A 17,136-nucleotide genomic window follows, 5' to 3' on the forward strand; every position below is an offset into this window, starting at 1 on the left:
CACACACTGTCTTCATTTCATTTCCCACCCTCCCGCTATCCTCACTGCACCATAATGTTCCCATTATGATGAGCACACAGGTTTCCAGAGCTTAGGACTTGATATCTGTGGAACAAGGCATGCACAAACTACTTTTTTCCCCACTCTTTCTCTTCTGAATCTTCCTTTTCTTTCTGCACTTCCATTTGTCCTCTTTCTATTTCCTTCTTTACAATAGTGAGTTATATAAGATAAACAATCTAGGTAGCCTTAACCCATTCCGGATAATGGAACGCTATAGCATTCCTGACTTAAGGCAGCGTTCTGGATGATGGAACGCTCTAGCGGTTTCGACAATTAAAATTTTTTCCAAGTTTTTCTCATGGGGTAACATAACAATTGCAGCTACACCGGGCATTGCGAACGTGTCAAGGGTCGAATGGAAACTTTCTTCATGAGATTTCATAACAACACACTCCACAGCGAGCCAGCGAGTTCAGGACCCCACACGATAAGCTAATCTGCATATGTATCGAAAATGGTGTCACAGGCGATACAAGTAGAAATTTTTGGAGCAAACTAGACCACAACAGCGGCTTTTACCGCTGCTGAAGTGATTGAAATACTTCAAACTGAAGGTTTCGACATCGACAAGGATGATGAAGACGTTGAATAAAGTATCTGCGGTGAAGAAAGTTACCAGCAAGAAGGTACTGATAGTGACTCAGCTTCTGAGAGCAGTGAAGAGGGAGGGGGTGGGTGTTCACACAACGTGAGGAGAGAGGTCAGTGGGTCAAGTACAGTGAGTTTCATTCAGTTACTTTATGTTTTGTATTTTTTGTGATTTTTTCCCTAACAAATGGGTCGTCTGCAGGGAAAAGCAAGGAAGAGAACTATTTGTCCGGAGCGAGTTAATCCAAAAAAAAAAAAAAAAAAAAAGCTGCAACTGCGAATATTCTCTTTTCAACAATAGTATTTGCCATGTTATATCACTGTCCTCTCTGGATACAAAGAAATGATACAGAAAGGAGACCGGGTGTTTTCCTTTATACAAGGAGGCATGTCATCTATTCGGAAGATTTCTAAGAGAGAATTACAAGATGCTTTGGTGAACGATCTTGACCATGTGAAGTGCTTAATATCCTGTCCTTGACAATGAGGAAATGACACCCTGCTCCTTCTTAGAGTGTCTGAGGTTTTCAAAATGTTCTGCACTTGTGATCTGAATATTTTTTGTATTGATGTGGCGTGTGGATTCAAAACATCTATTAGAAATCATTCATTAAAAAAAAAAAAAATACTGATCCAAGGTCAAGGTAAAAGAAACTGCTTTTTTTTTAATTTTTAATTTTTTTTAAATGTTAAATGTTCAGTGACTTCAATGAAATTGGATACATATTACACACAGTGAAGGGCTCTCAAAATGTCTGATTTCTGCATTACCAATGGTCAAAGTTTGAGCAGAAAAAAGCTCTCAGCAAATTCAGTACAATAATTACTGCAGAATATAACAAAAATTCTGAAAAACACTACTTAAAATTTTTTTTTAAAACCCAACAACAACAACAAAAAAAAAACAATAACAAAAAAGCACCCCCACCCCCTCACTTCATAATGAAACTGTGCGCTCTATAAGTACACCCTGCAAAATCTCTGACTCGTGTGCAAGTACATCCTGAAAAAGCATTTTCCCCACCCCTCTCCTTTTCTTTTTAATTTTCATATCTTTGTTTTTGAAGATGGAAGTAAATCACTTATATCCTCTGACTTGTATGTCTGTTAGTGCATCCTGCAAAAACTTTTTTTTTTCACCCTCTCCTTTTTATTTCTATATATCTTTTGTGTTTGCAAATGGAAGGAAACCACTTACATCCTCTGACTGGCCTCTACCCCCAGCCTGTTTACGACTGTTATAGGTCTGTGTATAAACACGGCCACCACGACCTCCCCGAGACGGTCCTCCGCCACGAGGCTGGCTGTCTCGCGACTGGCCTTCGTGAGAATTGGGGGGACCATGTGACCTAGCCCGGCGAGGTCGATAGAAAGTGCTGCTGGTGTCCACACCTTCATCTTCAGCGGGAAAGGTATGCGCGCTGAACGAAACTACAGGGGTATTCTGCAAGGAGGGAGCCAAAAAAACGTGCCAAGGTCAAGGTCACCCGTCATGCTGTTACGTCAGTTAGTCAACCGAAAATCAAATCCTGACATGTCAACAGAGCAGTATAAAAATGAATCATGTTTAGACTTCAGTCTGAAAAAAAAACTTGATAAAAGTGACTTAAGCACTTTTGATGAACAGAACAGGAAGTGGAATAAAACTCTTATTTGGGTTAAAAAAAAAAAAAAAAAAAAAAAAATCATATCTGAGGATTATCAATACAATTCCAGATTCCTTATTAAATGCCTCACAGTATCAACATGTCAAACAGAAATTAAAACATAAAACATATTTCCATGATAAAAGGGAAATCTTTTAAATCATTTTTCAAAAACATGTTCCAATACATTCTACTGAAACTGTCTTTGCAACAATCATTTTATACAAGTAATTCGAGTTCTGACAGCATTTTGCACAGCTACTGAAACTGTCTTTGCAACAATCATTTTATGTAAGTAACTCAAGTTCTGACAACTTTTTGCACAGTATGACTTCATAATATTTCCTTCAAACATGAATTACAATGTTGTTTCTTATTTCTTAGAATACAAATCAATGCAACATGCCAAGTAACAAAAGAATAGCCTTTTCCAAAGCAGCAGTTTGAAAACATTTATCATGCAGTTCTTTTTAAAAAGTATTTCAAAAGAATGAATTGACAGTAAATAAAAGAGTTGCAAGCACCATCTACCTGAAAAAAAAATCTGTATGCTAGGATCATAGTTCATAGTGGCTTTTTGAATTTTGATGATGATACGCAATAATAGATATTTAAAATATAAAAAAAACCCACAAAAAACATATGGATCACAATACTAGCAATTGGGAAAAAACACTTGTTGTGTTGTGCAGGATGAAACTTTCCCAAGAGCCTAACCGGGGAAAATGTCTGCAGTTTTTAGTAGTGTTTGGAGTCTAATGACCTCTATTTTGCAGAGGTAAAGTTCAAATGAAAAGACAGATAAATGTGCACAGAAACTTATTCAATCCAGTAAGATGATTAAAAAAAGACATAAAATAAAAAGAATCATTTACCAGTCACATCCATATATAAAAACATGAAACAAAACCCAGTGTTGTCAGCTGTAAGAATTCAAATAGAATGTTTTGCTTTGGAATTCTATGGCAGCAGTTTGCCCATACGGTCACAAATCTGCTAAAATGAGATAAGCACAGTCTTGATAAGACTGCAAAGATCTTAGTGGAAAACCACTGAGGGCAGCTTATATAATTAATCATGCTATCACACTTATGGAACCTTACAGTTTTTTTCCATTGAGAAATGTTTTGTGATGCCTTAAAACTCTCAATCAGACTTAAAAAAAAAACTATTCCACAAACTGAAAATTTTCTATGCTTAATTCATTGTACAATACAAACTTATAAAGAACGGATCATCATCAGCATAAGTTCATACACACAAAATGAAAATACATGTGACAAGAACGAACATGGTATAAGGAACAGAGACAAATGTTAAAACAGAACATGATTTGATGAAATGGGGCAGTCCGAATACATTGATTTGCTTCAAAACCCTCCACCCATAACATGCGATGTACTCCTGATATCACGGTAACAAATAATGAATAACACTTGAAATCAAAAGAATAAGGAGAATCAGAACAGCAGAATCTACAGGGGTACTTTCTTTTCACCGCAGGCATCTTTTCACTTGTTATTCACTGTCATAGAATGTGATGTTCTCTTGAAAAAATAAACACAGTGCGTGACACTTTTAATGGAACTGAAAGCCAAAGCAAAGCAAAGCAGGACCACAGTAAACATAGTTCAGAAACACAAAAATAAAAGCTAAAGAGCAAAGAAAAAAGAGCACATTATTGTGAAAATATTGACAAAAGCATTGTACTGAAGAAAGAAGCAACAGAAGCAGTATCATGTTTTATGCTTTTTTGCTGGGCAGAAAAAGCTTTGGAAAAATGTGGAACAACAAGCAACAAAATAAGAATAAAAAACACCTCAGGAACACTACTTACCATTTACTGAAGAGGGGTCTTAATGAAACAAACTTAAGACATCAGCTAAATGCAGCATTCCCAAGGGGTTGGTATACAAGGGAGGAAGAGTGAGGGATTTCCAAAATCAAGCATGCAGATGACAGGTTTTGTAAACTCACGCTTTATAAGGTTAACCAAAATTACAAACATGCAGTTAGTAAGATGTGAGAGTTAACAATTCAGCACTTCCAAGCAACTCCACAACGCTCTGTATCCTCCCTCTTGTCTTTTGCTTTACTCTTCTATCACCTTTTGTTATTCAGGAGCATTCATAACAAACAACAGCACACTGAAATAACCAGTGCATATATTAAATCATATATAGAACAACAAATAAACAAGTTAAAAATTCAATTTAATAAAAATATTTCTGCTTCCTTTCCTCACCTTCTACTGTGTTGTTATAACAACAACATATTACAATATGAAGAAGATGAGATAGATAACCAACATGTGTCCCACTTGCCACTCCACATTAGGCACATAACTTGAAACAACTTGAAATATCTCCCACTTGAGAACACATTATACTAACATGATCAGATTTCTTTTTTCACCCTTGTTTAATTCTGTATTCCCTCCACTTGATGTATGATGTGCTTGTCACTCACTTCTCGGGCGGCATTCCGCCTAGCTTTGGAGGGAGACAGGGCTCTTTTTGCGTGCCTATTGTCAAGATCAGCCATGTCAACTATAGGTTCATACTCAAACGCCGCATCAGATCGAAAATCCTGTGTGAAACATAGACAAAAATAACAACAGTGCACACATGATTGTAATGTGAGGAAACTACATCTCTCCTCAGACAGCACATTTTCTTTTTCTTTCTGCACCTCTGAACACATCGCTGCTTGGATGGACTGTTAATGAATACAAAAGGGGATAAATAGGAAATGGAACAGGATAGGGGCAACAGTTTCCTGCATTCTATTTTCCACTCCAGGTGGCAAGCACAGACAGAACAAATGCATAGTAAAACTGTCAATAAAACATCAAGGGACAGGAGTAGAGAGGGAAGGGGAGTGGGAACAAATGAAAAATGTAAACTCAATCTGAGGGAGTATAAAATGAAAGAAAATAAGTGTCTGTTTTCAAAACATTTATCATTACATGTTTTAAAATGGATCAGAATGTTTTAAGCCAAAATTATATGCCACTGCCTGTCATCAATGACTTTTTTTACTTTTCCCACAGAGGAAGTAATTATCTATCTGCACAGGAAGAGAATCATCATCAAGTAACATATTAAACCTGTGAAGCAGAAACAGACAATGTAACCCACTGACAGATTAAAATGCAATCAAATGGAAAAGCTAGAACACAAAATGAACTATGAGACCTGATCTCCCTTCCTGACAATATGAAAGTAGGCATATGCAGAGAGCAGAGGACAGAACTCAGCTTCAAAGTAATAAAGTATAACTCTGAACTTAAAAAAAGCAGCAGAATATTCAGCTTATCAAGCATCACCAGTATATTGATATAATATTTCACAATAACGAGATAAGATCTACATCAATATTTGATGTTTTCATGACAAATAAGATTGCAAAAATATATCACTGATTAATAATAAAGCATACATTACTGACTAACAATAAATCAAGTGTTGCTACCACTACCCAATTTAATGTATTGTGGGCATGTCTTAGTCTCTTCAAATATGCTGGAGTTTATAACTGTGACAGTGAATGCTGTTCAAACAATAATTACCCCCTCCCCTACTATACAGTATGATGGTAGCATTGCTGGGTCAGCTAAGCAGAGCATTAACTTTACTTTCAATCTGAACACAGGATTTCCTTGTTGTTTATTCTCCCTCAGTGCTGTGTTCATCTGAACAAGTTTAATATTCCAGATACCCCAATTTTAAGGAACTGGTTTAGAGGGACTGAGCACACCATGTATGCTAGCCAATTCAAGATCCAGCTATCACATGCAAATAAACAGAAAATACAGACTAGAACAAGATGTTACATACACAAAAAAACACTAAACAAAACCAAAAAAAAACACAAAAAAACATGCACTGGAACACATTTAGCTCTATCACTGACTACCCAGCTCACAACTATATACCCTAATAATGAACTATTTAACAAAGGACAGTTTAAGACAATGTGTGAAAAATACACCAAACTGCATTGTATAGATCTGACAAAGGGCTAACAGAGACATTAGGAGCGGGATGAAGAAAGGATTAGGTATCATACATGGTTTTAACACTGACATCCACCTCAGGTGATATGGATGACGCCTGTTTGATTTTACTTCCAGGCACACTTAAAAGTGAGAACAAAAATGTTAAACAGGAATACCCTCTGCAAGAAATGGGGGAGAGGTGACCTGTCTAACACTACACTGACACTGCTGGAATTACAACTCTTTCAGCTGGGCTGTGAGAATGTCATTTTTCATTTGAAGCAAGCAGGAATCACCCAAAACTTTGAATACAAAGCTGGTGCACAACAAGCGAGCTGTGCAAAAGTGGGTGGTGTTATGACTCATGCCCACTTTGGGGTTTTGTGCGCCATTTTATTTTGTTTTACCTCCTATAGGTCTCCAATCTTGAGTAAGCCGCTGAAGTAACTTGAAACAAGCCTGGCTCATTTCCTTCTGGGCTACTGTCTCTTTTCCAAACACATAAATTCATGAAATTTTCTCAGAACAATCTGGTGTTGTCTTCTGCACGATGTTGGTACTTGGAGTGGAAATACACTTCTTAAGTCTGGAGATTATATATCTTCAGTTTTTATAATGTGTTATATAATATTACACAGCTAAAAAGCTGATACAACCTTGCAGACAGAGTGTTGCCAAGGAACTGACAAATAAGAATCCTAGAGAGGCTTAGTTGGGAAGCTGAATTTTGCAATGCGTGCATGTGTGTATGTGTGTGTGCATGGCTTAATCATCTATATCAATATAAGTTTTGTCAAGTGCAGGTGAGATAAGAGAAGGTTTGGTTATGAAAAGGAAAACATGGGGGATAGCATACAATGGTACAAATAAGATGTTGTATTTGACTGCTTGAACGATGAAGGAAGAACTATGCTAATAACCTGTTACACATACTGCCTGGTCTTTGTAGAGAAAGGAATGATAATGAGAGAGTTTAAAACATTCATTTTTTGTGTGGTTTCTTATCTCAATAGGCAGGGCATTACATTCTATAATGTTTTGTGGTGACATGGTTAAGCTGTCCCAATTTCAATTAACATCTTTCATATCATTCTTTCAGTGTGAAGACATTTTTGACGTTCTTCAACAAAGTATACACTGTAATAGACCTGACTCTAAAAAAATCAGTATATGAAAAAAGTGAATGAATAACTGAGCTAAATATGTCCCAGCTTAAAATATGTCTATGAAATAGAATAAACGATGCACATAATAACTCAGCTAAATATGTCCCAGCTTAAAATATATCTTTACGAAATAGAATAAACGATGCACATAATTCTGAGATATCACTTTTAGATGTGATGAACATTCTCACTGAAAGCTTTGGTGATCTAAAGTTCTGCAACAAACACAACAGGGCATATTCATTTTTATAGTCTTTTCTCAGTTTGACATTTTTCTGTCAGAAAAGATATATACTTGATATGAACCTGCTCCGCCTCACTTCATATTCCTTTCCATATCTCCAGTCTCACTTCTTTTGCTTTTCAGATTTTTTATGTTCTTCTCTCCTTATTTATTTACTATTTCTTTATTTTTACTAGGGGTTAACTGCATTTTCTAACATTTCTTTTCTCACAAGCTTAAAGAAGTGTTATCACATGTGTTAATGACAGCAGCAACTAAGTGAAAAAAAAGTAACAGGCTACTAGTTTGAATAACACCACCAAAAATGCACAGCCAACACATACTGCCAAACATCACAGGCATAGTTACTACCACTATTCTCAAAATCAAACAAATTTGACAACTAACTTTTGAAAATTAAAGAACCTCCCCACCCCCCACCCCACCCCGGAAAAAAATAATGCTGATTAAAAGTTTTTATTAACACAAACTGAAAAGCAGATTCAGAACTACATATCAACCAGTAAGCCTTATGAGTATAAATGTTTCAGCTGTGTTGTGTATCAGTGTATGTGTGATATGTGTATTTTTTTTGTTGTTTTTTTTAGTTGACATTTGGGTGTGATGTGACAGGGGAAGGATTTGGAGTGGTGTGATAATGTGTGTGCATGCATGTGTGTATGTGTACATAGGCATGATTGATGACACAGAGAGACAGAATTAGTGTGTGTGTGTGTGTGTGTGTGTGTGTGTGTCCGCGCGCGCGTGCATGCGTGCATGTGTGTGTGTGTGTTTATAAGTACAAACACATTTTGCATGACTAAGCCAAGACAAGGTTAAAGACACGAAGACAAGTAAGTGCAAGACCAGTCACTGATCCTGTTTACACTGCCTGATTTCTAAGCCTACATTATTAAGAAAAAAAAAGGGGGGGGGGGGGATACAAAATACAACAGTTTTAAGTCGGTGGGTTGTTGAAAATGAAACAAAACACAAACAAAATTAAGGAAAATAAAAGAAAGAGTGTTCTGATGTTTCTGAGGTTTTTATCTTGACAGTACCACAAAAGGAGGAAAGCTAGGCTCAGGACATGGACTCCTTTAAATCTGCTCTCTGAAACTCCTGAAAATGTCAGTTCTTCAGACTTCATAAAAAGCAAAGGACTGTTTCTTAAAAGCAGGCGTGTTTCCATAAAATGTTAAAAAACAGTGAAATTATCTAAACTGTGCAGGGTGCTTATGGTTGATCACAAACTTGACACCAAATACACAAACAGCTGTTTCTGGCAAATGTGCACCATGGACAGCTTTAAAGTCTTTTTCAAAAGTTGATGTTTCAGCCAAAAATTAACATTTATTCAGTGGTTTACAAACGAAATTTGTGGCTTTTCACTGTAAAGAATGGATGTGCGCCTCTATGAAACCACCTCTGGTTATGAGTGATGCTCATTACAGTGGCTGCATACATCTTAAGTTGAAGCACGAATACAATACAAACTCTCAGTCCTTTGTCACAATTTCTTCACTGTTTCTTGTCTTGTCTGTCTTTCAGACCTACTTTCTGTCTATTCACCATACAGACAACTCCGTTCTTCAAATGACAAGTGCACACTGTCCATTCCAAAGATTTGTACTAAAACTTATGGTGAACGTTCCTTTTCTTTTGTTGCACCTAAACAATGGAATTCACTGCCCTCACACCTCTGTTACACACCAAAAACCTGCATTCAAGAAAGCACTGAAAACATATCTTTTCAAACTGTACTTTTCTCACTGAAAATTTTCCATCTATATATACTTGCTGTGATTTTTGTTGCTGGATGTGCTTTTTGCGTTGGTGATACCTGGTTCCCTGGTGTTTATTTTTGAGTGGTGAATGTGGCGTGCTTTGTTTTGCTGTGATTTGCACCTGTGTGATTTGAGACTGTGATGGCGCCTGTGTCAATTTACATATATATATGTGTGTATATGTGTATATGTATATATATATATATATATATATATATATATATGTATGTATGTATATATATATATCTTTTATCATGTCAGTTAGTCTTACATATGCATATTTTAGCCACTGTCATGTGAAACTTTGTAGACTTAGTACATATTTTACGACACTTAGTCTTAAATTTCTTTTTTTTCTTTTTTTTATTGTGAAGCGCGGTAAGCCCCATCTGAGATGGAGGTACTGCACTATATAAGCCTACACTTTATTTATTATTATTATTATCATCTTGATTTGCCGAAAATTCAGTGTCATTTCACTGTAAGTGGTCCTAAATATTTTGTGATTCCTATTTTCATCAGCCCACTCCCACAGTCATCTCTCCCAGTCAGTCACCTGACCACATATTTTTTACTCACTTATGTAAACAAAGTGAGTCTATGTTTTGACCCGGTGTGTGTGTGCGTGTGTGTGTGTGGGGGGGGGGAGGTGGGGGGGGTAAACTTCAACATTACCATTTCTCTGGAAATACTTTGTCTGCCAATACCAAATATGACTTAAAAATAATATGAAAAAAATCTTCACAGTCATACTAGTAACAGGTTGTAAATCTCCCGAATTAAGCCGTTTTTTCCGAATCATTAACGGTTTATTTTGTTGAGGTTTGTTCCGAAATCCAAAAATTCTAAAAACTGCTTCCCACTGAGTTTGGCCAACAAGCTGGTAGGTTCTATTTGAAGACATGACCTTGTTTTTCTTGTTCACAATTAAAAGGAAAGAAATACAAATTCTGGACAGAACACATACAGTAATACTAACTACACCATCGATGTGTTTACTGCATATAAATATTCTAAAGTGGACACTGAATTAACTGGAATGAACATAAAAGAAAACTTGAATTTATCGTTTCTTTCAGCTCGTTTTAGGCCTCAACTGGTTCGTGCAGATTTAGAGTTCTACAATGTGTTGCGGTGGCCTTGACGGGATAGTAAAGTCTCCTTCACCGCCGAAATAAAAGAATAATCGAGATATAATAAAATACACAAAAAAGATGACTTAAACAGTGTTATAATGTCCACTACCATCACATCTGTTCATCGCACGAAGAAGGAAACGTCAACATTGCTTTAAGCATTAAATCTAGTCAATGACGTCAGATGCGCCGCAGCAGTGGGGATTAGTCTGCTTCGGAACTAAACATGCATGGTTCGACCTCGCTCGCATAACTTTTTTTTCCTTTTTTCTTTTTTCGCCCAAGCTTATTTCATATATCATATTTAATACAGAGCACTTTTCAACAATTATTTAAATCTCTTTTTTTTCTCCTCATGATTCCTTGACTGAATAAAGCACGAAGCACAAGTGAGTCTTGAAGGCTTTGCCTCTTGTTTTATGTATTCTTTAAAGTTCCCATCTCACAGAATGGCAGCATTCCCTCACAAGGACCAGACAATGATTTTTATCTCCCTCACACCCCATATTATGATACTGATGAATTAAAAATTGAAAGTAAGTCAACAAACACATTATTACTGCATCCTGTCAAGGTATGGAATAATTGAGTGCAATATCTATGCAATAAATGTTAAAACAAAAAAAATGTACCCAAAGCACTGTCAAGGGTATCTATCAGAATTGAGCATGATAGTCTATCATTACAGGGAAACACAATTATCACAATACTAGAATTACGAATGCTGACTTTTCTGCAAGCTTATCTAGTTCCAGCTCAGATTAGAAAAAACCACGTTACATTTTCTTCAATAAACCACATGTAAAATGACACAAATAATAGTAGGCTGACCAGCAGTAACCTGGAGATGATGATTTAACAGAAGTGGAATAAAAAAAGCTTGTAACCACAACCTTCATTAGCTTTCAAAACAGACCTTGAAGACCAAACAGAAAATGAAGAAATGAAGAGTACTAAAAGAAAGGGTGAAGAATGTAGTATAATAAGCCAGCTGCTTCATATGTACAGCAGCATGACATGGGTCCATGGATGGTGTTTTCATGTGCAAATGAACATTGTAATGAATGATGTATACAACACAGCATATTTACAACAGAACATCCAGAGTCCAGTTCATCAGCAACTGAAAAGACGTGTCAAACTATCTGGACGGAACTAAAGCCAAGCGAATATATTAAAAAATGTTTAAAATTTTTAAATACCAAAAAAGATAACCACTGGGTGATTTAAATAAAATAATGGTATTTGACTGATAAAATGAAACCAAACAATCAAGCAGTGATCCAACCAGAAAATATGAGCATTTGAAACAGAAGGACCAAATCACAATATGAAACATTTAAACTGTAATTAACAGTGTGACCAAACCATGATAAGACATGACACAAACATTTAAATAGCATGGCGAAACCACAATATGATATGAAACAAACATTTAAACAGCATGGCCATCCACAATATGACATGACACAAACATTTAAATGGCATGGCCAAACCATAAAATGACACAACACAAACCACAATATAATTCATACGACATAAACAATCACACAAAAGATGAATGTGATACAAAAATATCACAGAGAACCCAAAGGTATGAAGGCACTTACCTGAGACTTTGGGCGTTCCTTCTGGCCCCTCCCTCCCCCCTGTGAGAGCTGGGGCTTGTTGCGGGTAGCTGGACGACTGCTCTGCTGCTGCTGCAAATGCATCTGCTGCTGCATTTGCTGCTGCATTTGCTGCTGCTGCAGCACCTGTCTTGGCCTCTGAGGTGGATCATGGTCCTCGGTCTGAGGTGTCTGTTGGAAAATCATTTGAATACTGAATGATATCATTCAATTGGATTGGACTGATTTACTTTTCAGTCATCCTTTCACTTGTTTAAGTTACAGCTGGATGGAAAATGAGACATTTTTTTTTGTTTTAACAATGGTTTTATTTCAGCATGAAGACAGTTTTATTTCAAGAATTCTTGTTCATGTGCATTTGTGCATGCCTGGGTGCAGATTACAGAGACAGAGAGACAGGAGTGTGCAGGTGTATGTCTGCTGGAGACCACAACACTCACAGTTTTGGGCGCAACAAGCGTTTTCTTCTGTGCAGGAAGTTTATTATTTCCCGGCTTCACCTCTGCTCGTTTCTTGTCCGCCTGAACTTCCTGCAAAATATCATTTTGGAATTTGGGAAATAATTTTGTCCTGAACTTCCTGCAAAATATCATTTTGGAGTTTGGAAAATAATTTTGTCTGTCAATCAGTGGCAGTTGATTCACAGGTTACAGACTGGTGGATTTATTTGCTGACCAACCTAAAAGCACTCAAACACACACATACACAAATTCAAAACATATTTGGAATGGCTCCCAGAGTACAAGACCAAAGTGATGCGGTCGGCATTTACATTCTGTTTGATAAACTCTTTCACAAACAAGCCAAAAGCAATTTTTTAAAATCTGTTGTTTTTTCCACTCCATAAAAATGGTTTCACACATCAAACCAAGGTCTACAAGACTCATGTGCTCTGAATCCCAACACAAGAATTAGGAAATAGAGAAAAAGATACAAAATGCAACAGGATTTTTAACTGCACTCTTGTCAAGACTGACATTTGGCCTCTCTCATGACTATGACATTTGGCTCTATGCTGGAATTTTGAGAGCATTTATTTTTCTGACAACAACCAATCAGTGCACAAAGTCTGATGAAAGGATAAAAAATATAAAAGAATCTTAGAATCTATCATACTTTTACACTTTTTCTATTGTGCCACATTATGTCCTTGAACTATGACCCCTAATCTTGACTACCATATTCTTTCTCACCACGACCAGTCACAGTACCAAGTTCAATAAAGATGCTCGACTTCCACTCACCAGAGAGAGGACGTGCTTCTCCTCGCTCTCGAATTCAGTGATTTTCAACAGTATGTAGTATTTCCAGTGATGATTTTTTTCATCAAGCGGGCGAACAGTGTTGTTCTCTGTGTACATTAATGGATTTAGTTTGTTTTGTTATTGTTTTTTTTCCAATGTAGATTCCAAGACATTCCACTGACTCTGCAATGGTGTAAGTTACAACTGTGAAGTATGAGCAGTGCAGTTTCTAAATATTTTGTAAAGACGTGCCATGAAAACAGAAAGCCATTGCGCACTTCATCAGCGAGAGATGCCGGCCCAAACCAAGAGATACAAAGCAAGAAAAGAAAAAGCAGAAACAATTAAGTGAATGTGACACTGAGAAAGATTTCAATATTATACTTTTAGGAGAAATTGGAAGGAATAATATGAAGTTAGAAGTTCTTACACTTGCTCAAGACGACATCAAACAAATTTGTATTGATATGGACAAAATCACTACGAAGTTAACAGAACAAGTTGATATGCTAGATGGCAGTTTTTTTTTTAATCAAAAGCAGAAAATGATAAACTGAACAAAGATATGTAGACACTGAAAGAAAAAAATGTTAATCTATGGACTCAACTGAAGCAACAACAGAATGAGATAGACAATCAGAGACTGCTACAAAACGACATCGAACAACATGGGCGCCAATCGTATCTCCAAGTGTTTGGTGTTAAAGAATAGCAAGGGAAGACCGAGACCATAGAGGACTGTGTAAAGAAGTGCACAGACATTTTCACAAAGCAGGTGGGAGTTCCAATGACTGTGGACGACACTGAAATTGCGCACCGTTCTGGCCGACCTGGAACTGGGAGACCACGCCCCATCCTCATGCGCTTCTTCTCTTGTCAGAAAAGGGGGAGTGTTTTGGAGTCGAGGAAAAAACTAAAACAAACAGATGTGTCTACTGGTGAAGACTTGCCAAAATCAAATTATAATTCATTAATGAGAGCGAATGAACACTCTGCTCCTTTCCACCTGGTCTGATGGAAAGATTATGGCCAAACTGAAAAATTGCAAAACATTAAAAATAGATGCTACTACCAATCCTGATGACACACTTACATGAGGCATGATGTAAACATATAAACATATGGTATGGAGCTTCTTTATGCACTTTGAGTGTAAAATTCTATGTCATGGTCATTTAATGCTCAGTTATGTACACAGCTGAATTTTTGTTGGTTTTTTTGGTTGCCCACTTCTTTCTTAAATTAATAATAATAATAATAATAATAATAATGGTATTTATATAGTGCTGAATCTTGTGCAGAGACAATCAAAGCACTTAAAGTCTGATGAAAGGATTGTCAAAAAAGTGTGTGGAGTTAGTGTGAACTGAACTAAATGGACTGTTTACTATGCAACAGGTGTGCTTGAATGTATGGTTAGTCCAGTAACTGACTTTGATTTTTCTTGATTGCTTATTGTTGATTTGGTTTGACGTTTGCTATGCTGAGTCGATTGTCTGCCGAGGACATGGTGAATATACTGGCTCAGTTTTTTTTAATTTTTTTTTTTTTTACAATTTTGACTGAAATCACCTTTACTCATACAAACATTTGCACACGGCATATCACACACACACACATTCACACACACACATGCACACACTGACTATGTGCAACCACTTACAACAAGAATGACCCAAATGCATCCTTATTGCTTGTCATGAATTCAGACTACTGCAAGAGAAATATGTTTTTTCTTTTGTTCTTTTTCTGGAGTGTACTTCTGGACTGAACAGGTGTTTATTTTGTGCTTTGCTGCTGAAACTGAGAAAGAATTGTATAATTAAAAAAAAAAAAAAAAAAATCAAAAAAAAAATCATAAGCTTGCCCACACCCAAATGTTCACACACACACACACACACACATGCACAATCTCGCAGAGTACCAAGATCTAATCCTTTATTCAAAGGTTCCAGTTTTGGAACTATGAAAAAAGAAAAAAACAAAACAAAGAAACATAGAGACAGCGCTATAGCTCGCAAGTGTTAGTTCAGGTTTTCTCTCCTTTTTCAGTGTATGTCATATGTCTTTTCTTTTCTTTTTTCTATATATATCTATAAATATATATATATATACTTTTTTTTAACATGCATATATATTTTGATTGTTTAGTGATATTGATTGTCCATTATCTAATGTCCATTTACCCAAGCACAAATATGTACACTTGTTAACCTATATAGTATACTGCTTTTGTTCCCCAATGTTATGCCAATATCGCCTTGTGCAGTGGCTGTGAAAGCAATGAAGGTATTACCACGGAGTCTTGTACAGAGAACTATCATTTAGTTAATGAAACTATCAGCATTGCACATGCATCTTTACTATGTAATTTAGCTGATTACTATCATACAACTATAATCACCTTAATATGACAAACATAACGATATCCTCCCCAAATTTTCAGGGAACAGGAGATCTGAAGAAAAGAAGAGATGTTTCATTTCCTTGGAAATAAATCATACAGCATCTACTGCCTACAAGATACACACTTTACTACAAAAACAGAAACATGTAATATCAAATCAGAATGGGGATATAAATGCTTTTTTTGCATCCTATAAATCAAATGCAAGGGGAGTGGCAGTTAAATAATAATTTTGAATTTGAAATTAACAAGGTAGAAAGGGACACAAATGGAAACTTTATAATGATATCTTAAAAAACTATAGAGAAAGATATCTTCTTGGCAAATGTTTACAGTCCAAATAAAGATGACCGAATCTTTTATGAAAATTTAAAGGAAAAAATACTGACATATGATAATCATGCCAAAGTGTTTGTAGGTGACTGGAACTTTGTTCTTGATCCCTATTTAGATGAAGATAATCATAGCAAAATCAATTCCCCAAAAGCAAAGAATAGTGCAGAAAACATGATGACAGAACTCAACAGATGTTTGGCAAGAAATTAACCCACAGCTAAAGCATTTTACTGGAGAAGCTCACCAATAAAACAAAGCAGACTAGATTTTTTTTCTTATATCAGAAGATATTATGTGTAATTTTGAGGACACAGATACTATACCAGGGTATTGAGCAGACCACTCAATGATTATTTTAAACTAAAATTTGGTAAAAACTATAAAACGATATGTATTCTGGAAATTTAACTGTACTTTACTTGAAGATAAGCAGTTAACAGATGAAATCACCAAATTAACAGATGAAACTATATGGAATAATCTACTGAACTGTCTGATACAGAGACCCTTCTTGGAATTTTATCTATGAATGTTGATGGAGTAGTCTCAGATAAGGTATTTATTGATTTTCTGCTCATGGAAATAAGATCTAAAACTATAGCCTATGCCACAATGTAGAAAAAGAATGCAGAAGAAAAAGAAGGAACATTAAAAGGAACTGATCTACTGGAAAGAAAGGAAAACAGAACAGAAGAAGATATGAAATTGTAAAAAGAAAAACATCTTGAACAGTAAAGTTTTGCAGTGCTTTGTTCAAACCGGTAAAAAAAATGTGAGTCATCCGTACAGGGGGAAAAACTATTTGAAAACCACTACAAAATGCAGGATTGATGATCCACTCCCTTTTGCCTTTGTGTGCAGCAAATCCATGTTCATTCTGTCTCTCTGGCTGAACATTTTATGTTCATTTTG

General features: G+C 36.2%; 1 protein-coding gene across 7 annotated transcripts in view; it reads right to left on the reverse strand.

Moving 5' to 3' along the window:
* Positions 1–17,136, reverse strand: part of LOC143281330 (uncharacterized) — a 55,008-nt gene that overhangs the window by 21,664 nt on the left and 16,208 nt on the right. For 3 of the 7 annotated variants that reach the window (XM_076586522.1, XM_076586521.1, XM_076586520.1), the window contains exons 4-7: positions 12,678–12,767; positions 12,220–12,408; positions 4,767–4,886; positions 1,850–2,095 (exon numbers count right to left, since the gene is read on the reverse strand). In XM_076586522.1, coding sequence (XP_076442637.1) covers positions 1,850–2,095; positions 4,767–4,886; positions 12,220–12,408; positions 12,678–12,767 — 645 coding nt within the window. Of the gene's footprint in view, positions 1–1,849; positions 2,096–4,766; positions 4,887–7,654; positions 7,679–12,219; positions 12,409–12,677; positions 12,768–17,136 lie in introns of all 7 variants that reach the window. The other 4 variants (XM_076586523.1, XM_076586524.1, XM_076586525.1 and 1 more) reach the window with 4 other exon arrangements.

The sequence above is a fragment of the Babylonia areolata genome, chromosome 4 (genome assembly GCF_041734735.1).
Source record: "Babylonia areolata isolate BAREFJ2019XMU chromosome 4, ASM4173473v1, whole genome shotgun sequence".
NCBI classification, from domain to species: domain Eukaryota; kingdom Metazoa; phylum Mollusca; class Gastropoda; order Neogastropoda; family Buccinidae; genus Babylonia; species Babylonia areolata.